At 39.8% G+C, this 19,721-nt stretch overlaps 1 protein-coding gene across 1 annotated transcript in view; it reads left to right on the forward strand.

Moving 5' to 3' along the window:
• The window catches only part of TTC3 (tetratricopeptide repeat domain 3), a 49,011-nt gene that overhangs the window by 28,511 nt on the left and 779 nt on the right, over window positions 1-19,721 (forward strand). Inside the window, exons 22-46 of the mRNA XM_015635702.3 lie at window positions 2,013-2,135; window positions 2,266-2,367; window positions 2,724-2,816; window positions 3,196-3,260; window positions 3,882-4,018; window positions 5,392-5,706; window positions 6,608-6,871; window positions 7,091-7,137; window positions 8,167-8,223; window positions 9,215-9,291; window positions 9,406-9,558; window positions 9,759-10,617; window positions 11,693-11,758; window positions 12,195-12,344; window positions 12,578-12,717; window positions 13,852-13,920; window positions 14,196-14,292; window positions 14,674-14,774; window positions 15,229-15,322; window positions 15,710-15,808; window positions 17,306-17,709; window positions 18,207-18,327; window positions 18,417-18,605; window positions 18,822-18,911; window positions 19,444-19,544. Coding sequence (XP_015491188.1) covers window positions 2,013-2,135; window positions 2,266-2,367; window positions 2,724-2,816; window positions 3,196-3,260; window positions 3,882-4,018; window positions 5,392-5,706; window positions 6,608-6,871; window positions 7,091-7,137; window positions 8,167-8,223; window positions 9,215-9,291; window positions 9,406-9,558; window positions 9,759-10,617; window positions 11,693-11,758; window positions 12,195-12,344; window positions 12,578-12,717; window positions 13,852-13,920; window positions 14,196-14,292; window positions 14,674-14,774; window positions 15,229-15,322; window positions 15,710-15,808; window positions 17,306-17,709; window positions 18,207-18,327; window positions 18,417-18,605; window positions 18,822-18,911; window positions 19,444-19,544 — 4,013 coding nt within the window. The remainder of the gene's footprint in view (window positions 1-2,012; window positions 2,136-2,265; window positions 2,368-2,723; window positions 2,817-3,195; window positions 3,261-3,881; window positions 4,019-5,391; window positions 5,707-6,607; window positions 6,872-7,090; window positions 7,138-8,166; window positions 8,224-9,214; window positions 9,292-9,405; window positions 9,559-9,758; window positions 10,618-11,692; window positions 11,759-12,194; window positions 12,345-12,577; window positions 12,718-13,851; window positions 13,921-14,195; window positions 14,293-14,673; window positions 14,775-15,228; window positions 15,323-15,709; window positions 15,809-17,305; window positions 17,710-18,206; window positions 18,328-18,416; window positions 18,606-18,821; window positions 18,912-19,443; window positions 19,545-19,721) is intronic.

Genomic DNA, 19,721 nt, shown 5'->3' on the forward strand with positions numbered 1-19,721 from the left:
ACACAAGCAGAGACTTGTCCTGCTGTCCCTGCCAGGCTGCAGGGGCTCTGTGGGGAGCAGCAGGGCAGGAGCTGTGTGAGCTCCAGGTGCCCTGGCTGAGCTCAAATTCCAGTTTTTCTCCTTCCACACAGTGGGAATTGTGCAGTTTCCACTGGCTTTGGGAACAAACATTGTGTGAGCTCACACCAGCTGTGGCCATTTGTCATGGATCATTTCTGTTATTTGTCACTTTTTTCCATTTATCTTTATTTTTTATTTATAATTTCTTTTTATTATTACTATTATTATTACTATTATTCTTAATTAATTATTCTTAAAATAATTTTATTTATCATTTTTGTCATTTCTCATTTTTGTAATTTATCTTTTTTATTTATCATTTTTTTATCTATAATTTTTTCATTTATCACTTCTTCCATTTATCTTTTTTTTATTTATAGTATTTTTCATTTATTTTCTTAATTTATCATTTTTGTCATTTATCATTTTTTCTTTCATCATTTTTTTCTTTTATCTTTTTTCATTTATCTTTTTTTAATTTCTCATTGTTTTAATTTATATTTTTATCTTTTTTCATTTCTTTTTTTAATTTATCATTTTTGTAATTTATCATTTTTAATTATAATTTTTAAATAATTTTTTAATTTATTTTTTCATTTATTATTTTTTGATTCATCATTTTTGGGGTTTTTTGTTGGTGTTTTTTTTCTTAATTTATATTTTTTCATTTATCTTTTTTGTTACTTATAATTTTTCTAATTTATAATTTTTTTTTTCATTTATAATTTTTTTCATTTATAATTTTTTTTTGCTTTATCATCTTTTCATTCTTCATCTATCAGAGGCATCCAAACAGGGCCTGGGTGTGAGACTCAAGGTGGGGATGTGTCACACCTCAGATTTTGGAGCTCTTTTCCAGCCCCAGATGATTTTGGGATAATGTTTGATTCCCTTCCTTGAACACTCCCAAACTTCCAGGTGTGAACACACAAAAAAATTCTGGGGAGAACTGGATTAAAAACTCTGAACTGGCTAAAAACCAGGAAGTTGAATTTAAAACTGAAATAGGGGACTTTTCTATCCAGTTCCTGGATAAAACCTTGGGATTTATGTGGTAAAGTTCCCTGTTTGACAGGAAAAATCTGGCTCCAGGAGCTGCTCTGCACATTTTTGGCACAGCAGAACTGGGAAGGTTTTTCACTTGGCAAAACTCCCCAGACCTGCAGAGTTTGTGGTAGAAGTGGCAATTTTGGGCTTTTTCCTCCCAAAAATCAGCCCCAGGGTTTCTCCCAGGCAGCCTGGATTTGGCAGTCCGTGCTCTGGGAGCTCTGGATAATGCAGATATCTGCCAGGCTTTATCAGGGCTCTGCTCTGGATCATGTTTTATTAGTCTGGGCTTAATTCCAGCCCTGCCCTGATCTCACATGGAGCCGCTCTTTTCCTCAGAAATTATCCTGGGAGATCTCCCTGCTTCCCCAGGGCCAGGTCTGAGCTTCATCCTTAGCTCAGATCCCAGGTGAAACACTCTGGAAATGCTGGGAATCTTCAGAAATGACCCAAAAAACTCCATTTTTGCCCTGTAATCTGTTTAATCATGTGGACAATGATAAATCCCTGTGGGATGGCTCAGGATGTGGGACACTGGCTCAGGATAAACCTGCATTTTTCTGGGTGTGTGAGCACTCAGCTGCCAGCACTTGGAGCAATCCCTGCAATATTTTGGCCATAAAAGGCCAATCTTCCCTGGCTTTCACTGGGAAAGAGTTGGGATTTTTGGGAGGTTTCACTGGAAAAGAGTTGGGATTTTTTTGGGGGGTTTCACTGGAAAAGAGTTGGGATTTTTTTGGGGGGTTTCACTGGGAAAGAGTTGGGATTTTTTTTGGAGGGGGGGTTAGTCACTGCTTTTCCAAGAGGGATGTGCTTCACTGCAGTCCCCAGGAGTTTGTGAGTAGAAGTTGAAATCTTTTCCTGCTCTCTGTGCAGTTTGTCTCTGATAATTCTGTGTTTTCCAGATGGCTTTAAGGAATTATATCGAGGAATGTAAATTCCCTCCAAAGCCAGATGCTGTTTGTCGGTATCAGCAGTGCCATGGCTACTCCAAAATCCAAATATATTTTACAGACCCAGATTTTAAGGTAAATTTTCAGCTGAGAAAGGTTGGGGAAGTAAAACTTGGCATATTTCCTGTCCCTTTTTATATGATCTGCTGCTTTTCCTCGTGGTTTGATTTCAAGGTGTTCAGTTGTTGCCATTCCTCTTTTTTAGGGTTTTATACGTATTATTTGCTGTCAGCAGTGCAGGGTGGAGTTCCACATCAGCTGCTGGAAAAAGCTGAAAACAACAAACTACAGTGATAAAAATGATAAGGTGAGGCCTTTGCCAGACTCAAATTTTTAATGGTTTTTTTTTAAGATCATTGCATTGAGATATGTAAAGGAATTCCCCAAAATTCAGCTGCCAGGATAAAATGAAGGGAAATCAGGAGCTCCTAAAAGCACTCTGGAAAGTTTGGGTGTGAAGTTGGAGAAAAGAGAAAAAGAATAAAAGATGCCACAAATTTTCCATGATTTTTGATTTTCATCCCTTCCCAAGTCAGCTCCCAGGAGGAATTTAGGATTGTGCTTCCTTTGGTCACCTCAAATGAAGAAATTAATTTATGTCAGGACATAAATGGTGTGTGGATTTAAATGCCTTTGTTGTGTGTGTGTCCTTTTTTCCTGCAGGATTTCCTTAAGGAAATGTGTTTTACTCCTGATTGTAAAGGCCTTATTTCAAAAATAGCTATTTTCAGTTCTACTGGGCAGGTAAAATGTGAAGTAAGTATGGTCATGTTTTATATGAAATTAATTAGAATATTAAGGGGAATAAAATTAAGATGAGAATGTAACTGAAAAAAATAAATGAATAAAAATGGTGCTGCTTTAACTGCAGGATGTGAAGATTATTTAGGAATATTAATTTCCTGTTCTAGTGGAGCAAGAATTGCCTTTTGGTGTTGGTCAGATTGTCATGGATGGGGGCTGGAATTCACTAAATTCAATAATCCCTCAGGAAAAACTCCCCAGAGCCACAGGAGGATGGAGAATTCTCCCCAGATAACAAATTCTCCCCAGGGCAACACTGAGCAGAAATGATTGTGGGGTTTGTTGTGTCATAAACCAAATTTAATTCCTGTCCTATCCCTTATTTTGGTAGTTTGAACAAAAAATCCCAAAATCCAAGGAACCACCAAGGGCCTGTATAAAACAGAAATGTTCAAGGTAAGATTTGTCCTGTTTGAATGGATTTGAGAGCAGAGCAGGAGGGGTTTTCATGCCTTTTTACCAATATTTTGGAAAGTTCTCCTTGCCCTTTACCTGATAAACCAAAAAAATCTGGTAAAATCCATTATAATCCAATGGAAAAAGCCTTTAAATTGTTCCACAAAATTTATTTTGTGTGAATGTTTGGAAAGTGTAAATAAAAAATGTGTTTTATGCTGCTGCTGTAGTTATTGATACCCAGACCTTTGACATAACTCAGTTTGCAGTTTTTTTGGTCAATTAACCTCTAAATAATGAGAAATCAAGCTGAGAGAACAGACAAAACAAGATTTTTAAAAAGGAAAGGAATAAAATGTTAATATTTGGTTGAAAATACCGAGTTATAAATTAAGAGTGTTGAAGCCAATCCTAATTTAGACATCTTTAATGGAAATAAAAGTTGTTGCATCTTGAGGACATTGATATTTCTATGAAGTTTTGTGGTCTCTGCTTGATCTTTTTATGAAGTTTTGTGGTCTCTGCTTCTAAATGAAGACCACTTTCACGCAGTTTGTACTTTTCAGTGTGATATTTTCACCTCAGTTAATGTTTGGCTGGCTGCTGAATTGCTTTTTGCAGTCTTAGGAAGATAAAAATGAAGCAAGAAAGAAAACTGCGGCGAAAACGAGCGCGAGAAGAGGCCTGGAGTTCTGCCAGGAAAAAAGCTGAGGAAGAGCAGGATGGAAATGAAGAATCCCAGTACAGTCAGCACAGAGGTGAGTGGAAATTGGGATTTTGGGGCTGATTTCTCCATGGAAAGGAGGGTGGGCACTGGAATGGGAGCTTTGCCCATCCCTGGGGGTGCCCAGGGAAGGAGGTGACACTCAGAGCTCTGGGCTGGGGACAAGGTGGGGACCAAAGTTTGGGTTTGATGATCCTGGAGGGCTTTTCCAAGCTCAGTTATCCTGGGATTCTGTGACTCTGAGTTATCACAAAGCAATGGAATCAGCATTTTGAATATCCTAATCCTAACACAGGACATCACCCCTCTGTGAAAAAGTTGCATTTTTACTTAAGACAAATTTTATTTCACTTCTGGTTTTATTGTCCAAACAGCTGTGGGGTTTAATTACTGTGGGGTTTAATTACTGTGGGGTTTAATTACTGTGGGGTTTAATTACTGTGGGGTTTAATTACTGTGTGGTTTAATTACTGTGGGGTTTAATTCCTTGTAGAAATCTTGGACTTTTCCTTGGCTGGTTTTTGCAGAATCAGCTGGAGAGGGGAAAAGCTCCAATTCTGAGTGAACCCCTTGAAAAAGGATTTCAGGAAAAGCACCTTGGGACAGTGTTAGGGAAAAGAAAAAATCTCAAATAAAGGCAGACTGATCTCCTCCCTGTACTTAAAATGTACATTTCAGATGACGGAGAAAAATAAAAATATTAAAATATTAAAAATAAAAACAGGCATTTAAAACTTCAGTTTTTGCCTTGCTGGATGTTGGCTGCTCCACATTCCAGAGCTGGGAACTTCCCCTGCAGCTTCTCAGGGCAAAGGAAGAGGGAAGATGTTGGAAGATTTAGTTTTTTGTTTGTTTTTAATTTTTATTTAATTTGTTTTTTATTATCAATTTGGCCTCTAATTTATTTATGATTTACTAGGATTCCCTGTTAAATACTCTGGGTGTATTTTTTTTGATCCCATGTTTGGGGTGTTCCTGTTCCCTGCTGTGGCATATCCTGAAAATTTGGGAGATTTTGGCTCCCCTGTGGATTTGTAAAATCACTTTCATTTATTTCCTGGTTTTTGGTTTCTTTTTTAATATTTGGTTTTTCCTTTCCTTTGGCTCATCTTCATTTGTGATCCTTGGAGCCACTGCAGGTCACTGTGACTTTATCCTAAAATCTGGGCAAGGTGTTTGTTTCTTCAAACAAAAATTTCAATCTGTGTTGGATCGAATTCCTAATGCTCAGAATGTATGGAAAAAATAATAATTTAAATCCCGTAATTTTCAGTGTAAAACAAATAATTATCAACACCACTTAATCCAAATTATCTCCGTGCTTTTAAGTTGTTTTCAGTTGTGGTAAGGAGATGAAATCTTGCTCGTTTTGTGCTTTTTTTTAATGCCATCATTTTAATTTTCCAGGTTATGGCCAGGAGTTATACTCTGGGGACCAGGTCCTGCAGCACATCCAGCGGAATTCCGAGCAGATCAAAGCTGCTGTCCCTGACGCTGCCAAATTATTAAAGGAGTTATTGGTGTGGGGAGTGATCAGAGAGGAGGATTTCACCTCTTATTCCCAAATCAGTGGCACTTCCCAGGAGGTGCTGGAGCAGCTGCTCAGCTCCCTAATGCAGCAGAAATGCCGGGTGCAGAGCAGGGGGTTCCTGCACGTGCTGAGCCAGCTGGGAGAGGTGGATCCCAAAGTGCACAAGTGGCTGCAGCACCTGGATAACCTGGGTGGGTTCTGCCAGAGAAAATGGAGAAAATCCCTATTTTCCACTTTTTTCCTTCGTTTTAAACGGCAAAATAAAATTTTTCCTCTTTGGTCTTGCCCTGATTTGGAGGGGGGAAACACAACCTGGGTGAGCCAGGAGCTCTGCAGGGCTTTGGCTCACGCAGGAAAGAGAAATTGGAACTGTTTTTAAATTGTCTTAAAATTCCAAAATGGGGTTAAATGCTGATATTTGTGACATTTTTGCCATTAGACTTGGAAATCATTTCATGTTGGTGCTCTGCTGTGTCCTGTTGGATTTATAATTGGAAAAAAAAGTGGAATTTTGGGGTTTGGGGTTCTTAATTTTGCTCAGTCACATCCATATATCCTTCCAAGAATTCATAGGTCCAAATCTTGTTGTTATTATATTATTGTTGTTATTATTGTAATTATTACTATATTATAATATTATATTAATTATAATTATTATACTGTATTAGTATAATAATATAATTAATATAGTGTTTTAATTAATATTAATTCATTTAATATATTGTTGTAATAATAATTATAATTGGTGAGAGTAGAATTTTTATCAGCCCCATTCCCTATTATTTATTTATTCTAATAATATTATATAATGTTAAATAAATATTAAATAATATTAAATTAACTACAATAATAGTTACATCATATTATATAATACTATGTAATATCATGTAATACCATATCATATAATATGATATATCATATTTTGTTATATAATACCATATTTTTATCATTTCCAAGGCACAAAAGCTCTCACATCATCTGTACATTTAATTTCTAGACCAAACCTCTTCCCCTTCAAAGAGGAATATCACATTTTAAGCACTAAAAATTTCAAGCTGGAATGAAATATTGGGATTTTTCCATCTTTTTCAGGTCTGACAGCTACAAAAAACTTTCTCCTTCAATATGGGCAAGTTCTGCAAGAGCTTGACTTTTCTATTTTAATCCCACTGTGGAACCAGAAATATGGCAATAAATTTGATTTTGTGGCAGCTGATGGTGAAAAGCAAGAAATTTGTGATTATTTCCTCGCCCCTCCCCTAGAGAAATCCCGTTGTTTTATATGGCTTTTGGAAGAAAACAGAGAACATTTCCCAGACCTCCATCAAGCTCTAGATGAATTCTTTGATAAAATGGGTGAGTGGGCAAAAAGATCAAACATTTCCCATAAAAAAAATCCATTTTTATTTTTGGTTTTTAACATTAAAGTTCTGCAGCTGCACTTTTGGAGCTGCTTTGGTGGCGTTGGGTAAAGGATTAGGGGAGTAATTCCTGTGATTTCACAGTTAAATTGTAAATTAAATACAATATTATTATTATTTCCATCAATCACCATGACTTTTATCCTCTCAACAGATGACCCAACTATTATATTAAAGAAGCAGGGAAATGAAAATTTATCAGTAAGTGAATTTTATTTCTGTTTGGCCTGAGCTCAGAAAGAACTTTTTGCTATTTTAGAAGAGGAAATATTTTGCAGCCTCGTCCTTCAGACTTATTGGAGGTTTAATCTCTTGTTTTAGCTCCTTTTTCTTTAATTATTTGACACTTCAATTATTTTTAAATAATTTTTTAAGTGGGCCTGATTCTGAATCATTTTCTGGTTGGTGGCATCATTAAAATCCATCCCAAATGGCAGAAATAGATGTTGTATTTCATTTAATTCTGTGTTTGAGGGACTCTCATTTGAAGTTCTTGTCTGCAGTTAAATTTATCTTTACAAATCCAATATTTACTTCAGAATTTGATTCAGAATAAAGCTTTGGAGTTAATTAATGTGTATATACTAATAAAATGCAGAATTTGACATGTGAACATTAATAAAATGAAGAATTTTAAGTGTACATGTAACAAAATGCAGTTTTTAATGTATGCATTAATAAAATGCAGAATTCTTAATGTGAACATTAATAAAATGCAGAATTCTTAATGTACACATTAATAAAATGCAGAATTCTTAATGTACACATGAATAAAATGCAGAATTCTTAATGTGAACATTAATAAAATGCAGAATTCTTAATGTACACATTAATAAAATGCAGAATTCTTAATGTACACATTAATAAAATGCAGAATTTTTAGTCTATATATTAATAAAATGAAAATTTTTAAATGTACACTAATAAAATGCAGAATTTTTCACTTGCATGTTAATGACATGTAGTTTTTTTGAGGGCACACATTAATGAAATGCAGAATTTTTTTGCTTTTTCATTTCATGAATTGGCAAAATCCAAGAATGCAGTTAAAACCAGCACAATAAAACTGCTTTGATTTCAGTGTTACAGCCTAAAATAACCTGTAATTATTCTGTTCCTGTGTAATCCCTATCCTTTTAAAGAATTAATTCAAATTTCACTTCATTCATCTCTGTCTTTCTTGGAAAACTGAGGCAACATTTGCCAATCCTGTTGTATTTTCTGTTTCAGAATAATGAAATCAAAGTTAAAAACAAAAACAGGAAGAAGAACTGGAAAGATTCAAAGGTCAGTACCTCTGGAAGCTGCTAAAGCAGATACCACTCATTTCCTACTAAAAACCCACCTAAAAATGGGATTTCTTTAGAATTTCTGGCATTCTGATGGATAGGAGCTGTTTTTTAAATACTTTGAGGAGACTCCTTACTTTTCCTGAAGTAAAATTAAGCTGTGAAGACTCAAACTAAAATAGTTCTGTTAAAATTTATCAGTATAAAAGCTATTTTTAAATTTATTTATGACTAACTTTGGCTCTGACTGGAGGTACCTTCCACTGGCTTCATTCTGAATTATTGTGATTTTAATTTTCCATGTGGGAGGATGGGAATTAAGTGTAAAAATACCATTTTGTGTCCAGGAATGTTATTCATTATTCATTATTTTATAGATTTTATTGGAATATTATTCTGCCTGGATTTTCTGCTGCCTCTTGGAGGATTTTGCTTTATTGAAAACCTCAGATCCAGCCTCATGCTCTCACTTTTTTATCATTTAAATTCCTAGAATTTCAAGAGTAAACTTCAGATTTTTCTTCAGGATTTATTTTTCTGACTTAGGTTCATTTATTTGTGTATTTCTAAATTATTATACAATAAACATGAAGACAACTAAAAAGTCTGTAGTGGTGTAGGCAATAATAACCAGAGTCATATGTGGAATTAGGGATAACTCCTGCTTGTGGTAAATTTGTTGTAGCCTCAAATATAAAAGAAATTTTGATTGAATTTTGGTGGAATTGGTAAAAAAAGAGGCATTTGGGGCTGAATATCCCAGTTTCTTTTTCCCAAATAAGTTCTGAAGAAGAAATTAATGACTTTAAATTAAGAACTTTCTTGCTGTGGCTTAGCACTGATAATTTCACCTGGAAGTTTTGCAGTTCATAATGAACATGATGAATTTAAAGAACAAAATTCAGTGTAAATAAGTTACTCCTGGTCTTTGCAGTGGATTATTTTACATGAGCTTGAGGTAAAAATTGTAAAAATCTGTTTTCAATTAGTCTATTTTAGTATTATCCAGTGGAGTTAGTACAGCACCACGTGAAGAAGAGAAGATACTTATAAAAGAAAATAATTTGTGAGTATTTGATTCTGTTTTTATTGCCCAAACTCCAAACTGCTGGAGAAGAATCCCTTAAAAATACCAAGGCTGGGTTAACTTTATTTTATTTTTTTTTTTCTGATTTTTAAGGTACAGAGATTTTTCAAATGAACCCTTTGTAACCCCAGAATATCTCCAGGAGCAACTGGAGGAATTCGAAGCTCTTTATAATGTTTCAAGTAGTAACAATTATCACATGAATAATAATAATAATCCAGATACAATCTGTGAAAATTTATATGAGTGAGTATAAATTTCTGTGCTTAGCAGCTTCAGGGGGGGTTGATTTTCCTTCATAATTTTAATAATTCTTTTGGATTAATTGGAATTTTGGTGTGTGTGTAGCATGTCCATGAAGGAAGGGATTAAATGTTTGTGAAATACATTAAAAAATTCTAATTAATTGTAACAACTCTTTTTTTTTTTTTTTTTTTTTTTTTAAGTTATTTTTCTCAAATTTTGGAAGAACATGGCCCTCTGGAAAGTAATAATAAATTACTGGTTGGGGAATATGAAAATTTCCCTGAGGAAACTCGGAAGGTGGTGGAAGATGAAGGTGGCCTGGAGTTCTTCCTGCTGAAATCCCTTCGTTTCATTATGGTGGATAATCTGATTGGATTAAGGAAGCACTCAGTCCTTTTTGAAGGAAATCCAAGCAAAAATGAGACTGGGAATAAAGAAAAAAATGATAAATCTGAGGAATTCCGAGAGACCTCTTCCCACACCAAGCTGCCGTTGAATCCCTATGCCCAGGAATTCAAGCCTCTGTCGTACCCTTTGAAACCCTCTTTATCAGCAACTCCTGATTTAACAGATTATGAGACTCCACAATATTTACCCTGCTCCATCCCTGCTTCCCTCACACCTGGGAATCCTCTGGAAAACGAGGATGTTGATTCCATGGAAAACAAGGCGCCGCTTCCGGGTGTTTTATTGAAGAGCTTCGGGCCTGTGGGCCCGGCTGTGTTTTTGCCTCAGAGCTCGTGGGGTTATCAATATGGAATATTGCCCCTGCCTGCTGCCCTGGCACAGCCTGCCTTGGTTTATGCCGATCCTGGAGCTCATTTGGATCATTGGGAATCAGCAATTCCATGTGGAAAATACAGCCCTGAGGGTTCCCTGCCAGCTGAAGTCCAGGAGTGCAAAAAAGGCCTTCAGTTGGAGACCTCGGATGAGGAGGATTCTGCTTTTCCAGATGGTTCGGATGAAGCTGAAGGTGGTAAATGTGTTAAAAAGGAAGAAGAAAGGAGAAATAAACCTGGGATGAAGAGCGATCCTCACACAAGGATAGTGGCTGTTCAGGTAAGGAGTGGGAAGGGAACAATGCTGGAGAGAGCCCAGAGGAGGCTCCAGGATGAGCAGAGGGATGGAGCAGCTCTGCTGGCAGGAAAGGCTGGCCCAGCTGCCATTGTTCAGCCTGGCCAGGAGAAGCTTTGGGCTGAGCTCAGGGTGGCCTTGCAGGGCCTGAAGGAGCCCCAGGAAAACTGGAGAGAGACAATTGCCAAGGGCTGCAGGGCCAGGAGCCAGGGAATGGCTGCCAGGGGCAGAGGGCAGGGCTGGATCTTGGCATCTTGGGCAGGGATTGTTCCCTGGCAGGGTGGGCAGGGGCTGGGATGGAATTGCCAGAGCAGCTGGGGCTGCCCCTGGATCCCTGGCAGTGCCCAAGGCCAGGCTGGACATTGGCAGCTCCTGGGACAGTGGGAGCTGGCCCTGCCATGGCTGGGCTGGGATGGGATGATCCTTAAAATCCCTCCCAACCCAAACCTTTCCATGACTCCTGAGAACTTCCAGTTTAAGTTGCTGCCACTTTCTGTGTTCACTCATTTTTTCATTTGAATTCCTCAGAGCTGCCCACCAAATTTTGTTGTACCTGAAGTTTTTGCAGCTCTTTTCCCTGGGTGTCCCAGAGGGAAGTGCTACACTTAAATTTCAGCTTCACTTTAGAGAGGAAGCAAAGTCCTTCTGTGTCGTTATTTTTCCTTTTGTGATGAGTTCAGGGATTTATTTTCACTTCCACAACATTTGAGGATTTGGATTTGTGGAGGAGGCTCAGGGGGGCCTTTCTCACTCTCTACCACTCCCTGACAGGAGGGTGAGACACTTCCTGCAAACCTTAATTTTTCACACATTTAGAGCACAGCTTTGTTTAAAGACTCACAGAACTCCCTGAAATTGCTTGTGGTCAATGAAATCAGGGAAAGAAACAAAAAAATCCCTTTCAGAAACACCTTCACAATGTTTTCCTACATCATTTATAGGCCTGGATTAGAGTTGGATTTGTAAAACCCTTGGTGAGGTTCAAAAGCTCCAAACCAGAGCAGCTCATTTATGAACTGAGAAGATTTTTAATCAAATCTTAACTTTTTTTGTGCTCCAGGTAAATCAGGAGGTTGCTGATAGGGAAACCAATACTTTGCCTTTCCATCCATTTGAAAATCAACAAGTAAGTTCCCTGCATCCTGCTTTACATTTCTCATGAAGGAGGTTAAAGGAATGCCCAAAAACTGAATAGTGAAGGAATGAAAGTCCTCTGAAAACAACAGTTTTTAACAGATATTTTGTATTTTGGGTTGTTTGGCTGGTTTTGTGTTCTGTTCTTGGAAACATCACCCATCCCCACAAGGAGATGAATTTTGAGCTTTGATCTGATATTTGATATTCTGATAGCTTTGTTCTAAGCTATTCAGATGTTGAATGTTTATGAGGTATTTCCTCTCTCAAAACCTGAATTCAAATATTCCATTTGAGCATAGAGACAGTTCAGAGTGACGTTCATGGCAGGTTGCTGTCTGCACCAGGAGATAACAGTGTGGAAATGTGGCCTTTGCCCTGGGAACAGGTATAAATCAAACTGGTTTTTGTAACTGATTAATTTCCAGGGCGATATTCTCCGCATGGAAAAGGAGCACCAGGTATTGAAAGAACAACTCAGAGAAGCAGAGGAGAAATTTGAGCAGTTAAAAAGCAGGAGATTGGAGGAAATCAGTGCTTTGGAAGAGCTCTTGAAAAAATGTATTGAAGAGACCAAGGTAAAGCTTTTCCCCATGGATCAGAGGTTGTGGAATCCCAGGGATCCCTGGAAGTGTCCAAGGCCAGGCTGGACAGGGCTTGGAACAGCCTGGGGTGGTGGGAAGTGTCCTTCCCACCCAAACCATTCCAGGATTCCCTGATTGATCACAAATATCCTCAGTCTGCTCCAACTCTGATTTAAATTAAACCACAATTTTCAGAAATAAAAGTTTTCTTTCTTTTCTGCCTTCAGGTGTCCCAGAATGAGCTGGATTGGTTACACCAAGTCTCGGAAACACAAATGAAGAAATGGCAGCAGGAGAAGAAAGAAAATCGAGAGAATTTAAAAGCATTGAAGGGCACAGCTAAAAAACACTCAGACACCAATGAGAGGTATGGCTGTAAATAGATTTACATCCCCTCACTCTGACAGTCTAAGGAAGTTTTTTAAGGAAATTTAATCCTTGGCTGTGAAACCAGCCAGTTTCTCCCAGTATTGGGCTGAAATATGGACATGGCCACTTTCTTCTTCTGAATTTTTTGGCAAATAACAGGTAAACATCAAAAATAGCTTTTAGATAACTGATGCCACTGATTTAGCAATAATTCTCCTAATCAGATTTGACAATTCTTACTGTATTTTAATGTCTTCTCTCTGTTTACAGACCCCAGACTTTGGTCCTTGAATGCCTTTGTTGTATCTTTAGTCATAAACTAGTTTTGGCCAAATCTCTCCTGAAAAATCATTATCCTGTTTTTATATTAATTACTGCTTCATTAGCAATAAATTTGAATGTACTTAGAACAGAATCCCTGAATAGTTTGGGTTGGGATGGATCTTAAAGACCATTGATTTCCACTCCCTGCCATGAGCAGGGAGACCTCCCACTGTGCCAGTGTTAGCACTCAGGAACACAGAATCATGAAATGATTATATTAATCATGAAATTATTATATTAATCATGAAATTATTATATGGAGGTGCTTTTATTGAAAAGCTCTGGGTGTCAGGGGTACACAGACCCAAATCTGACCCCCCCTTGGTTTTGAGCTGAAGGTGTTTTTATTGTTATATAACTTACATATTAATTATTAAACTTACATTGTTCTATTGTATGCACTGAATTTACCCAAGCATGGAATTCTCGTGATCCCCCTCCAACCCCTAACATTGTTCCTCATGTTCTTTAAACAATAATTATATCTAATTACATTTAACAATTACATCATTTATCATGTACTGACTACACAGGTGCAATTTCACAAGGCCTGACATTTCCCAGGGCTTCCCAAACCTGACTTTCTTTCCAGCTCCCCGAATTTTCTATGATTTTAAAATCTTTTACTATCACCAGGTTGCTCCAACCTGGCCATGGACACTTCCAGGGCTGGGAATTCCATAATTCCTGTGGGATTAAACAGGATCTAAAATCCACAGATTGTCTTGGTGGTTATAGAGGAGCATGGTCCATATTTGCCAATAAACTTTTTCCACAACAAGCTTAATGAATTGTTTCATTCCTGTAGGTATTTGAAGACCATTGATGACAAGGAAAAGCAATATAACAAGTGTTTAAATACATTTCTGGAGACCAGGTAAAACTCAGGTCCCTTTCAGCAATATTTACATTTTTCTGCATCACTCTGGGTAAAGGCTTAGAGGAAAATAAGCACTTTAACCCATATTTCTTACTCTAAGCTTGCTTTTACTTGCCATGAGTAAATATTAATATTTAGAATAAAGAAAATCATACTCTCATACATTTCTCTTTATTACATGACACTGAGTCTCTCTAAAAATCCTCTAAAAACTTTACAAACTGCTCTGCTGTGAATGTTACTCAGATATTTCATTTCTTTTTCTTCCACAGTAATAAATTTGCTAATGAGAAAGGCACATTGGAAGAGCTGATAGAAAAGAGTCAAAATGACAGCCAGGAGTGTGAGAAAAGAGCTGTTAAAGCAGAGGTACAACCAAAAAAAAAGAATCCTTAAAAACCTTTTGTTAGAGCTGGGGTTGTGGTGATTGGAGGTGGAGAAATGGTACCAGAGATGTTGAGTAAATGTTGGAAGTTCCAAAGATGGAAATTCCACTTGAAAATTCCTCACTGTAGGAATTGTGTGTGTGCACTTTGTATCCTCAAACTCTTTAAATTTTTATTTAAATCTGGTTTAAGGTTTTATCCTTTTTTTTTTCTTGTTTTTTTTTAACATGTGGGGGTGGTTGTTTGGTTGGTTTGTTGTTTGGGGTTTTTTTGGGTTGTTTTATTTTTACTTGATTTGGGTTTTTTGGTGTTTGTTTTTTTTTGTTTGGTTTTGGTTTTTGTCTTTTTTTTTTTTTTTTAACAGGTCTCAGTGCTCCAGACCTGGAAGGAAACTGAAATCTGGAAACTCAAAGGCAGCATTGCCAAGGCAGAGGGAAATCTGAGGACACTGAAGGCAGTGAGCAGGTACTGGGAATTCCCACCAGGAATTCCACTGCTCCTGCTTGTTAATTATCTACTATATCATATTGTTTTAATATTCTATAAAATACAGTTTTTATGTCCTATAGTTACATTCAATATATAATGTTTCTATAAAATATTAAAATGTTAATATGCAGGTGCACAGAGCTGGGGGTAAATAATATTGCCCTGAACAAAATTGGGCTGGAAATTGAGACTCATCCTTATCCTTGTGTCTCTCTGAGCTGAGAAAAGCAGATTATCTGTGTAATAATAATAATTCCAGTTCTTCCTGCCCAGTATCCCTGGAAAAGGGCTGCAGTGTAACTGATTTTTACCTGAAATCCCTTTGAACTTGAACTGGGGTTAATTGTTGAGGGAGGAACTGTTGGGACACAGCTGGTCTTCAGAATAATGGGAATGTTGGAGTTTTAACTGTAAATCCTCAATATTCCAGCAGCTCAGCTTCAGAAGCTCCTGTGTTGAAGTCCCAGATCGATTCCTGGGAAATGTTTCTTTCAAATGTCAAGAAACAACTGGAAAAAGTCGAGGTAAAACTTCATTTCTCTCCACAACTTCTCAGTTTAACTTTGGAAGTGAAAAGATAAAATAATAAAGTTGCATTTGTTTTTTAAAACACTATAGCTTGTCCTCCAAATGCTGAGAGGAATTTTTTTAATTACAAAAGAAAGAGTTTGGAGTCCAGGTTGGTAATTTATAATGGATACATTCACTTTTTTAAAGACAAAAATCTGCCTTTTATACACTTGCTTCAAAATTGGGTCCCACTTTAGAGAGTTTATTTTTTTTTGTTGTTGTTGGTGACCTTTAGAAATCCATGGAACTTCTTAAAAAAAAACCCCAACAGGAAACTCTGAGAAGTCCAGCTGTAAAATGTGATTTTTAAGGTTTGTAAATGGTTGCTTTTCCTTCTGCAGGCTGAGTATGAAGAAAAAATTGAGCTGGTGAGGAAGGGTGCCCGGGACTGCCTGAGTAAAGTGGAAGTTGTGGATTTTCCTTGTCCTCAGGGATTTGATGTGAGTATCCCACCTTCCACAGCAATTCCAGGAATTTCCCCAGACTGGTGGGAGGTGTCCAGGGAGAACTGGAATGTGCAGCCTCAGACACAGCAAGTGCCAGCTGTCCCTGCAGCCAGGGGCTGCTCCAGAGGAAAAGGGGATGGAGATGGAGCTGAAAATGACTCACTGGAGTTTTTGTCTGTTGTAGAGTTCCTGTAGTACTGAAATCCTGGAATTCCAGGATGGGTTTGGGTTGGAAGGGACCTTAAAAATCATCCAGTTCCAACCCTGACACCTCCCAGTGTCCCAGCTGCTCCCAGCCCCAGTGTCAAACCTGGCATTGGGAACTTCCAGGGATCCAGGGTCTGCCCCAGCTGCTCTGGGAATTCCATCCCAGGGAACAATCCCTGCCCAAAATCCATCCAGTCCTGCCCTCCTTCAGCTCAGGGCCGTTCCCTGTGTCCTGTCACTCCATTCCCTGCCCCAAGTCTGTCTCCAGCTCTCCTGCAGCTTCTTCAGGCACTGACAGGAGCTCTTTGGAGCCTTCTCCAGGTTGAACAGCCCCAAAATCCATTGGCATAATCCCCAATATGCAGAATCCCAGGATCCCTGAGGCTGGAAGAGCCCTCCCAGCCCAGGGAGTCCAATCTGTAACCTGTCCCCACCTTGTCCCCAGCCCAGAGCCCTGAGTGCCACGTCCAGGTGACACCTCCAGGGATGGGCACTGCAAAGCTCCCTGGGCAGCCCCTGCCAAGGCCTGAGCTCCCTTTCCATGGGGAAAGTTTCCCGAAGGAATTCCTGCACCACCGTGTGGCACTGATGGCAAACACCAACCTCAGACATGTCAGGAAGGAGCCAGGGATTTATGGGAATTTATCTGGAATGAGAACAGCCCCAGAAATTCTGTTCACAGACATTTTCTCATGGCCCAACAGCTCCACCAATGCTTTGCTCAAATCAAAGCAGTTTCTTCTGATCCCTCTGATTCTTGTAATTTTTTTAAAAAAATTTAAATTTTGATCTTTAATTTTTTTTTTCTTTTGTGGAAAATCTTGGTTTATGGTTTTTATTTTTGTTCTGGGTGTAATTTAGATTCAGGGCTCTGGTCTAATATTTGAGATTGTTGCTACACTTTCTCTGGGCTTCTGCAAGTTCCACTCCTGTCCTCCTGCATAATTCCCCGCTTGTTTTTAGCTCTGTCCTTTCTATTTATTGACACAGAATATGGAGACAGCTTAATCACCACCAATTTACTGGGAAAGAGCAACTTTTGTGCCTCTTGTTCTGCATTTGGAATTTATTTTTTTCTGCAGTAACACCAGAGTGACCTTTTAGAAGAGAAATAATGCTGAGGTCAAACAACTGCCCTGATGTAAGGGAGTTTTTAGGATAAACTGGTGTCACCTTTGAGATCCTGGGCACAACCAGACCTGTCCCAATTCACCCTGCAAACGCTCCAGAGCTCAGCTGAATTTGTTTTAATGACTTTTCCTGTGAAATGTGTTTGTTTCCTAGACAATACCAGGCAGACCTCTCACGTGTGACCCTGCCACCATCACCTATTCCTCAGCATCTGCACATCCCAGTGCCCTTCCTGGATTTTCCAGTTCTGATGGAAAAACTCCAGCCCAGCCTCCACTCCCAGCCCAGCCCAGAGCTAAGCCAGCACCTGCCACCTCTGAGGCTTCTTCTGCAGCTGGGAAAACACATCCCAAAGCTCCAGAGGCTCCACATTCCAATAAACCCTCCCCATCCTGCCCACTGGGGGGTTCTGGGAGTAACACCCAGCATGTCCAGCCCAACCAAGATCCCTCAGCTCTGCAACCGAGGCCTTCTGGAATTCCAAACAACAAAAAGCTTCCAGAAGGAATTGAAAATATTCTTTCCCAGCTCCAGTGTATATTCCCAAACTACAGCAGGTACTGGATTGAAGGAGTGCTGTGAAACAAGGTCTGAACAGCCAGGGGTCAAGTGCAAAAATGATTTTGTTCTGCTGCCAAGGGGGAATGGGTTTAAACTGCCAGAGGGCAGGGCTGGATCTTGGCATCTTGGGCAGGGATTGTTCCCTGGCAGGGTGGGCAGGGGCTGGGATGGAATTGCCAGAGCAGCTGGGGCTGCCCCTGGATCCCTGGCAGTGCCCAAGGCCAGGCTGGACATTGGGAGCTCCTGGGACAGTGGGAGGTGGCCCTGCCATGGCTGGGGTGGGGTGGGATGAGCATTCAGGTCTCTCCCAACCATGGAAGCCATTCCATGATTCTGGTGACTGTTCAGGGGTTTCATCCTGGTTACTGAGGGAAATTGGGAGCAGGCTCCAGTTTGTGGGAAAAGCTGGTGTCTTTTGATCCTGCTGGGATCAAACAGAGCCTGCAGTGCTGTCCAGGGGCCATCCCTGATCCTGCCTTTCCTTTCCCTCCAGCTCAGACCTCATTGCCTTCATCAGGGACGTGCAGAGGAGGAATGGGAACACCATGGCCAGCCTGAGCCCGGATGAAATCCTCAACCGGGTCACGTCGTTCATCCTGGACCAGCAGCGAAAGGTACAGGGGCTGCAGCTGCTGCTCCTGCCCATGGAAAAGGGAGCAGCACAGCCCCAAGGAACACAATTCCTTTTCTGATCCCTGTCCAGGCACCAGCTCCAGCAGGCAGAGCCCTGCACTCCCTGGGCCCGGCAGCGCGGAGCCAGGATGTGCCTGCGGAAGGGGCAGCGCCCACCCCTAAAAACTCCTCCAGTAAAAACCCCTCTCAGCCAAACCTGCAGCCCTGGAGAAATGCTGGAGCTGCATCTAAAGCCAAATGGAAAAAGAAGGACGATGCTGTAAGTTTTCTGCTCTTTCAGTGGAGTTGTTGCCACGTGCTTTGTACAAGACACAAAATAATCCTGGGGAAAAAAAAAAAAAAGAATTGCCTCGTTTATTTTGTGTACAGAAGCTTCAATAGACTTGGTTAAAGTTAGTGACCTCATTAATTGAGTAGAATGTGCTGGTTAATTGCTGCTGGTTTTTAAGTAACTGAGCATTCCTTTCCTGGCCAGGCCTCTGGTGAGGATCCCTGCGCCATCTGTCACGACGAGCTGAGCAGAGACTGCTGTGAGCTCGAGTGTGGCCATCACTTCCACAGAAACGTGAGCTCTGCTCTTCTTCCTCATCTCCACCTCCTAAAAACAACCCCTCTGCCCTCCCCTTACCCTTCAGTGCTTGAACAACAGGGCACAATTTCCTTTTCCCCAAGCCTGACCCACAGCCAGCCTGTCAGAAAGCTTTAGGTATTTTTAAAGTTGATTCATCAGAGTGGATTTCAGATGATTCTTCAGAGCATGAATTTGGTTGGGATTGCTGGCAGCACACTCAGGGAATGGGTTATCCCTCTAAACTCTGCATTTGCCTCCTGATTGTGGAAATCCATGAAGCAAAAAAGACAGGATTATTTTGGAATAACTCCACATTTCTGTCTGTGACTTTTCCCCTTTTCCGTTTTTAATGCTGATTTATTCTCGTAGAATAAATTTGATTACAGCAGCAGAACAGTTCTTCACCCCCAAATTTCAGTGGTGTACAACTTACTGAAGAGTTTCCCCTTTAGTGCCAGTAATTTCCAGCTTCCAGCTGGATTCCTCTTCCCCAATTTTGCCTCTCACCCTCTCCCTGTCCCTGCAGTGCATCCAGAGGTGGCTCAAGCAGCATTCCAGCACCTGCCCCATCTGCCGTGTCCACGCTCTGCTTCCCGAGGATTTCCCTGAGCTTCCTGCAAGGAACAAGTACAGCTGATCCTGCTTTTACTCCTACACCTTTTCATTCAAAATGCAAAGGGGCTGCAGCACAACCCCAGTGCTGGGGGACAGGACACAATCCTGGGTTTATTGGGAAAAGCCTCAGGATTTCCAAGATTCAGGGTTTCTCCTGGTTCCTGCCTAAAGGTGTGGAGCTCAGGGCTG

The sequence above is a fragment of the Parus major genome, chromosome 1, assembly GCF_001522545.3.
Source record: "Parus major isolate Abel chromosome 1, Parus_major1.1, whole genome shotgun sequence".
NCBI lineage: Eukaryota > Metazoa > Chordata > Aves > Passeriformes > Paridae > Parus > Parus major.